The sequence below is a fragment of the Sinocyclocheilus anshuiensis genome, unplaced genomic scaffold (assembly GCF_001515605.1).
Source record: "Sinocyclocheilus anshuiensis isolate Anshui unplaced genomic scaffold, SAMN03320099.WGS_v1.1 scaffold24, whole genome shotgun sequence".
In the NCBI taxonomy this organism is placed as follows: domain Eukaryota; kingdom Metazoa; phylum Chordata; class Actinopteri; order Cypriniformes; family Cyprinidae; genus Sinocyclocheilus; species Sinocyclocheilus anshuiensis.
The window spans coordinates 941,914-950,532 of record NW_015557090.1 but is presented as its reverse complement, the minus strand read 5'-3'; the positions used below and the strand labels follow the sequence as shown (position 1 = coordinate 950,532).

At 42.0% G+C, this 8,619-nt stretch overlaps 1 protein-coding gene across 1 annotated transcript in view; it reads left to right on the top strand.

The window, feature by feature from the left end:
- The first annotated feature begins 6,056 nt into the window (after positions 1-6,056).
- The window catches only part of LOC107677054 (protein TsetseEP-like), a 3,944-nt gene continuing 1,381 nt past the window's right edge, over positions 6,057-8,619 (top strand). The window contains exon 1 of the mRNA XM_016471845.1: positions 6,057-6,328. Coding sequence (XP_016327331.1) covers positions 6,057-6,328 — 272 coding nt within the window. The remainder of the gene's footprint in view (positions 6,329-8,619) is intronic.

Sequence of the window (8,619 nt, the reverse complement as noted above, 5' to 3'; positions counted from 1 at the left end):
CAAACTGCATTGCCATCATTTCCCAAAATTTAATTTGTGTGGAATTTTTATGAAGTCTGTAAAGAGGAGAAAGTACTGTACCTGGCAGATCAAGCTCACTGTTTGCGATGCTTGAAATACAGGAAGGCAAATATGTGAGGGTTTATATGAATGTATCTCTGAGAGGAACTGACCTTCTCCAGAAATGTTTCGATGGCATTTTCTTTTCCTCTTACCTCCATATAATGCCCAAGGAAACACTGTATCACTGCTGTTCCATAAATGCCACCTGCTGTCATTTTCATTCAGTATGTCTGCTGTTTTATATTGTGCAGGTGTCTTATGTAGCGTAATTTCACAAATCAAAAGTTCTGTTTTTGCTTTAAATCTTGAAATTATACAATCTAATTAAAATCAAAAACAACTGCTCATGCTACATGTAGCATTACTGTCTGTTCAAAATAAATAAAAAAAATAAATTTCCCGTTGTACCAAACTCGTATCAAACCGTGACCACAAAACCGAGGTACGTACCGAACTGTGACTTCTGTGAACCGTTACACCACTATTAGGCATACTAGAAACTTCCAGGCAGGTTTGTTGAGGCAAGTTGGAGCTCAAACTCTGCAGGACACCGACCCCCCCTGACCGAGTTTGGAAAACCCTGGTTTAGAAGAACAAGGGTTAAGCACATGACAAAAAGCCGTTTGGTGTTAGAAGTGACATGGGAGTCCATGATTTAGATGGAATTATTCGACCTTGTCAAGGAGCTACAGCAAGATCTCCAACACCAAAGTCAAAAAGCAGCTGTTGCTGGTCTCTGCAAGACAACAAAATCCCATGAAAGTGAAGTGCACACTCCAATAAAGAGAGACCATTGGTGCGTCCAAAATTGCGTACTTATGCACTATTCTATGACGTTTTGTAGTATTAATAGTGTGAGTAGTGCGTTCACATTGAAAATTCCAAAAAGAAAAAGTTGCACTTTAAATACCCGGATGATGCACTTAAATAACCGAAAAAATGGTTCCAGTGTGGAATGTTGGACACTTTATGCACTCAATTGTCGGAGCTTTAATTACGTAGCGTAGGGGGAGGGGCTATTAGACTTCGATTATGAATGACAAAATAACCTTATGTAATGCATACACTACATGAGTGAGTACAAAGTGCATAAGTACATACTGTATAAGTGCATAATGTATATTGCTTAATTTGGGACGCAGCTGTGACAATTGAGTGCATGAATTTGTTGAGTGATGCTGGGGTGGCCTCCGACCCAACTAAAGTGGTCACAGTGAAGAACTTGTCTGCACCACACAATGTGAGACAAAGTTCGTGCCTAAGTTTTCCATAAGCTTCAGGAGGCCCTATGTGCATACCCAGTATTGGACCAGCTTTTTGTGGTAGACACAGATGACAGCAGGGTTGGCATCAGGTTGTGATGTCCCAAACTGAAGACGATGGGAATAAAGAGATTGTCAGTTGCTCTGAAAGAAACTATTGCATGACTATTGCATGTAGTCAAGACACTCCCTGATCTAGACAGAAGGTATTCACCTGAGCTAAATTCCATGTGTCATAGCAAATGTCAATGTGATAATTCAGTTTTTATTTTTATTGCAAAGTTATCACAATTCTGTTTTTTTTTTTTTGCCTTGTCATTATGGGGTATGGACCGTAGATGTGATGTGTACAAAAATAATTTCAAGCATTTTAGCATAAGGCTGCAACATAACAAAATGTTAAAACAATGAAGGTGTCTAGAATACTTGCTGAATACAGTGTACATACTTGCAATATACACTTTATGTCATTGCCCTGTTGTTTAGAGCTTTGTACAGTATAACATCGTATTGCCAAACCCTATGTATTACTATTGTTGAGGTATCTAGTCAACACAAGTCATCACTTTTATTTCTGTAGCACTTTTTAGGATACAGATTGTTTCAAAGCAGCTTCACAGTAGTAAACAGGAAAACAGCAGAATCAATTATGGAGACTCAGTTATTGAGACAATTCAAAATCTTCTGTAGGCAGCTCTAAAAAGGAAATAGTGACATTATTCAGCTCAAGTCGATTCAGTGTTGGTTCTAGTGCCAGAAGTGTAGCTCCAAATTTAGTTCAGTATTCTTTCTGTGCAATACACTACACTATGTGCATTGCTTCGTGACAGTCATAGCAATAAAAACTTGGTCAGGGTTGCTGCAGGATTTTTAAAGTCCCCATTAAATCAAAATGAAAGTTTTTTGGGTGTTATTATCAATATGTTAGTCTTAAGGTTATCTATAAGGCAGTGTGCTCCAAAACAGTGACAAAATTCGCATTTAGAAGATATAAGCATTCAAAGCTTGCAGTTCGTCACTTCCCCCAAAACGGCTCAACGATTTTTTTGACGTCACATCGTACTTCAGCTTCTCATCAAACTTTCTGTCCAATCAAGTGCTCTCTAGAATCTGAAGCGCCCGCCCCCTACACTATAAAATAGACGCTGAAGCCGCAGCTAAAATCAGTCACTTGTCCACAGAATTAGTATTTTCTGTACAGTGAATGGCATGTAGTGCACTATATAGGGGACAGGGAACGATTCAAACAGTGTAAATATTTGAATTCTACACAGAATGCTATATTTTATAGCAATATGGATGAGATTGTGGCTGGCATACCCTGTCAAAAGCGGCTTTACAGAGCTCAACGGCTCTGACCGGCTCTAGCCCAGGCTGTGATATAAACGAACGCTATTGGCTATTTTAAAAAGGGGTGGGGCTGCTTGATATGTCCCGCCCTGTCTTCATGTTTCAGTTAAAATGACGTCAACACATAGAGTAACGCTGCGTGTTTCTAAGCATTTCAGGGGACCTTTAAGCTCAAATTTAATACTTTTTAAAACCTGCACAAATAAAATAAATACCATATGAGCGGGATAGGGCAATGTCTATAGTAACATATTAAACTGTAAAATGACTGTAAAAAGCATGATTTACAGTTCAGATACAAGTTTTCACAAAAACAAAAGTTTTATAAAATGACACACACCATCAAACTGAACAGAGCTGGATGATGACATCACTGAATTCAATGGTTCAAACTGCCTTTAACTGAAAATTTAGTGTTTACTATTGTCATTTTGCATTATTGACACACTATTTTCCTAATTAATGCTGTACAGTTGCTTTGACACAATCTGTTTTGTTAAAAGCACTATATAAATAAAGGTGACTTGACTTGACTTTTCAGCCTTTCAAATTTTGGGATTTTTGAAGTCAAAAGTATTAATTATATTAATTTAAACAATTATTATCAATCAATTATTATATTAATGAAATAACATATAAATATATTTTACTGTTTAGATTTTTTTAATGCATTATCTTCTTATCGATCCATCAGTTTACATTTACAGCTCTGTGTTTGCAGGGTAAAAACATCGTTTTTAGACTAGTGTATACAGAACTGAATAGCAAGTGCTATGAAATAGTATGAGCTGCTAATACATACTGTACATACAAAAATAAATAAATAAATATTAAAATAATAAAAAATTAAAAATATATAGGGCACTAAAAATGCGCTGAAACTGCAGCCTCCGGTATTTCAGGAATACTCTACTCCAATAAAACAGGCTTATTGAAAATGCACATTGATTCTCTGCCAGCAGGAAGCGCTTTTGGAAAGGCAAAAATAGAACTGTTTCCCCGGTAACAGCTGTAAACAAAGCAGCACAGCACCGGACTTTGAAACGCGTACTGCTCATGTTTATTTTATGAAATCATCGCCTTTTGAAGTTTAATCGTAACATTAAGCCATATCGCAATTCTGGTCTTTCCGTCCCCAAATTTAAGACCTCCTGAAATCATAATTAAGACTTTCTTGTACAATTTAAGACTTTTTAAGGACCCATGGGAACCCTGTTGGTGTCTGAAGTACATGGTTTACCACATATGTGGTTCTCCTTCAAATGGGAACTCTCAATGCATCCTCTAGTGGATACTATTTGGCGGGATCGATGTCTGAAGCATGTATCCAAACACGGCAATGACAATGACATTGGCTGGCAACAGCTAGTGGTGTAATACAGGCACGACTGGAGGTATAAAAGGGCACCCATATAACATGTCATCCTCTTTTTTGTCCTCAGGAAGCAGTTTGTTCATAGCGTGTTTCTAAAAGGCAATTGTTATCATGGATCCCAGTACAAAATGTTTCAAGAAGTGAATTCCTCTGTGTCAGAGATATCTGACACCTGGGGATTCACATGACTTTTGCATGATGTGTTTGGGTGAGGAGCATGTATGTTTAGTCCTTGTGGGGGCTGAATGTGATCACTGTGAGTGCATTCTGATCTAAAAGCTCCATTCACGTTTATCCATCTTCTCGAGAGAAGAGGAATTAACGCTGGTGTCAAGCGGTTCAGGACCCACTAAAGCTGAGGTTCAGCGGAAACTGCAGTCGTGGGGGTCTCAAGTCACGCTGGCAAAGGAGTTTAAAAAGTGCCTAGACCCTTCTCACTGCTTGGTTACCAACTCGAGTGAGCTGATGATCCGGATATGCTATCCATGGCATCATACGATTTGGCCTCAAGTCAAGAGCAGGATGTGTCTGGGGAGGGCAAAGAAGTTGAGCCTACCCAGTACACCTACCCTGCATATGATTAGTTATTGGAGGTCATGTCCCACGCTACAGATAAATTGGATCTTCCCAGGTGGCACGAGAGACGGGAAACCACCCCTGGGTAGATTGGATGAGCATTTCCTGGCATGAACCCAATGTATTTATATATATATATATATATATATATTATTCATCCCCCAATCCCCTACCCAATCACAATCTGCTACAACAAAATCTAACCACACACAAAAAACAAGTCAGACCACCTTGTTTCACAATTTTTTAATGCTTCAAGGCATATTTTGAGAATAACAAACTCAGCAAAAAGAGGTGCTAGCAAAACATGTTAGCCAGTGCTAGAGATAAGTTTCCTCAAGAACTGCTGTAAAACTCAAGGTATTTACTACTGTAAAACTCAAGGTAGAATTAAAACAGGTACATCTGATAACAGCATTGCTTACATTACAATAACATTCAGAAATATGTGACATGCAGTCATTTGGAATGGGTGGTGGTCAGAAAAAAAAAACATTCCATAAGGCTCAGTGGTTGAGTGTCTTTGCACCATCAAACTTGTCTATGTACATTTAATTGTTAGAAGCACAGCAGTATAGAAGGAGCATTCTACAGGAAATTACTATAAAATAACTATAACCCTCCTATAATTAATCACTGAATTTTGGTGACAGCTTCATAGTATTGTCACACCCATAGTCAGCTCTGTGTTCCTGTCTTGTGCTTTTCTCCTCATGTGCTCTCCATGACCTAGTTTTCCCTCGTGTGTTTCATACCCTTATTTGGTTCTTCCTGTTTCTGTTCCTATTGAGTTCCATTTGTTTCAGCTGTGTCTTGGTAATTCCCTCGTTCAGTTCCGTTTACTTAAGCCCAGTGTTTCTTGTGTCTAGCATCCTGTGTTAAATGTCAATTCCCGATGCTACATGTGTGTGTCTCCTGGCTACCCTGTGTTTTCCCCAGTTTGGATCATTAGACTGTTTTCCTGCAACTTCTTCGTCTCTGTGCTCCGTTCCTCCACAGTAGCAGTCGTGACAGAACACAGGACCAAAACAAACAGTAAGCGGTGCCCCTTCTCCACATTTTTGTTTCCGTTTCTGAAAGTTTTATTTTTCCCTTTTCCCCATGGTGATGGACATCGCCGCGAGATTCTCCACCCTAGCCCGCAGGGATCTCCCATTTGTGGAATTCGATCGGGAATTCGCCCATTGGACAACGCCACACTAAATTCTCCATTCTGGATCAGGGCCAATTACTATCGCCCCGTGGACCTCCCAAACACCACTGGACTGAGCTGGAGGGAAGGTATCGTCCGGTGTCTGGAGAGTGTCCGGCCCCGATCCAGAACCAGCCCGCCAACCGCAACAGCCGCTCCAGTGTCGGCTCCAGCCCCTGAGTCCGCTCCAGTGTCGGCTCCAGCCCCTGACCTTGCTCCAGAGAGGGCTCCTTTTCCCATGTTAAGCCCCGAGAAGGCTCCTGTTCCCAAGTTCAGCCCAGAGAGAGCTCCTGCTCCCAAGCCAAGCCCAGAGAGGGTTCCTGCTCCCAAGCCAAGCCCAAAGAGGGCTCTTGTTCCCACGTCCAGCCCAGAGAGTGCTCATGTTCCCACGTTAAGCCCAGAGAGGGCTCCTGTTACCAAGTCCAGCCCAGAGAGGACCCCTGTTCCCGAGTCAAGCCCAAGGAGGGCCACAGTTCCTGAGTCAAGCCCAGGGATGGCCGCTGCTCCTATGTCAGGGCCACGGAGGGCCTCAGAACCCGAAATGTCCCCCAAGGAATTTTTTTTGGGGGGGCTATAGGGCTCCGGTCGTAGAGACCGAGGCCAAGGCCACGGAGGCCGCTCCACCATGGCCTCGGGAACTGTCTGCTCCGCCATGGCCCCCTGAACTATCTGCTCTGCCATGGCTCCCTAGTCTGCCTGCTCCGCCATGGCACCCTGAACTGACTGCTCCGCCATGGCTCCCTAGTCTGCCTGCTCCGCCACGGCTCCCTAGTCTGCCTGCTCCGCTATGGCTCCCCGAACTGTCTGATCCACCATGGCACCCGGAGCTGCCTGATCCAGCATGGGTCCCAGATCCGGTACCGCCCTGGAGGCCATCCATCTCACATAAGCCTGTCCGTAGAGGCCTGTAGAGCGCCCACCCCCCCTCCCCGTTGGATGTTACGAGGCGCGTGGACGTGCCTTCCGGGAGGGGGAGGTAATGTCACGCCCATGCTCTGTGTTCCTGTCTTGTGTTTTTCTCCTCGTGTGCTCTCCATTACATAGTTTTCCCTCGTGTGTTTCATGCCCTTATTTGGTTCTTCCTGTTCCTATTGAGTTCCATTTGTTGATGTTTCCGGGAGGGGGAGGTAATGTCACGCCCATGGTCAGCTCTGTGTTCCTGTCTTGTGTTTTTCTCCTCGTGTGCTCTCCATTACATAGTTTTCCCTCGTGTGTTTCATGCCCTTATTTGGTTCTTCCTGTTCCTATTGAGTTCCATTTGTTTCAGCTGTGTCTTGTTAATTCCCCTGTTCAGTTCCGTTTACTTAAGCCCAGTATTTCCTGTGTCTAGCGTCCTGTGTTAAACGTCAATTCCCGATGCTACGTGTGTGTGTCTCCTGGCTACCCTGTGTTTTTGCCAGTTTGGATCATTAAAGACTGTTTTCCTGCAACTCCTTCGTCTCCGTGCTCCTTCGTTCAGTTCAGTAGCAGTCGTGATAAGTATCTAGTTCCATCAGGATTTTCTGAAACAGTACAAATGTGCACTTGAGGTCCTTTGGGTAGTTTAGTTTTAGTGCATACATGAGTCCAAAAAGTATCACACATCCACGTGTGACACTTTGTAGGTTTTCCACACCTTCAAGTATGACACCAACATCTGTAGGTTCGTCTGCAGGACCAGCACCATCTGCTCGAATGATATAGATGCCCATGGTTGTCTGTGCAAATCCCAAATCAGCATTTGCACGTTCACAGTTCTGGAGGATAAACAAAGAGATTTGAGTCGTGTCCCAATACCAGTCACAGTGATATTGATATAATTTAAAAGCATGTCATATACTTTGTTGTCATATAATCATTCAATGCAAAAAAAAAAAAAACTGACAAATGTAAATTAACTTTACTCTGCACAACCTTTTATTACTCTTCTGACATTTGAATTAGTGCACCAAAAACTGTAAGGGAAGAACATCTCGACAGGCTTGTTTAACAGATGTTTTACCTCAGTGATTTTGGAGATTTTACTTAAAGAACTATATTAAACTACTTAATATGATTGCTTCCTTTTCTAACAGAAGACTTGATACCAGAGGATGAGCTTGCTTGGCAAGTAATATAGGACCTGAAGAAAATTGCAGAATTAGCTGTGGCACCTGTTCACATTGAAGGGATGATAGCCAATCTTGATGTCAAAGTGTCTGAACACAGACAGAGACTACTGGAGCTAAACATAGCTTTTTATTCCAGGCTGATGTTCTGATTAAGGAAGTTGTGTTGGCTCTCAGGCAGAAGTATCCAGATATCAGTCAAGTTCATCTTGCAAAAAGTGTCACCACCAGGGGAATTCACTATAACAGTGGAATGTTATTTGCATGTGGTTCAACTGCTGGAATGTCACCAGTAAAATATGGAGTGCCACAAGGATCTGTCATAGGTCCTCTGCTATTTTTGATATACATGTTGCCCCTTGGTAATATTATTAGAAAATACGGGATTAGTTTCCACTGTTATGCTGATGATACTCAACTATATATCTTAACAAGACCAGATGAAACTTCTAAATTATCCAAGCTAACAGAGTGTGTTAAAAATGTAAAAGATTGGATGACCAATAATTTTCTCCTATTAAATTCGCTTTACGTGCACACTTACCATAACATGGATTTAAAAATACTGTTCGAAGGGGTTCTCGTGGCACTCAGAAAGAGCAGCCCATAGATGGAAATAGCGCATCCCCAAACCGTTATGTCTTGAGAAGTCATCAAGTCAATCTACGGCTATAATGCTGGAGTGGCTAGCAGTAAATCTGTAGCTGAGGGAGC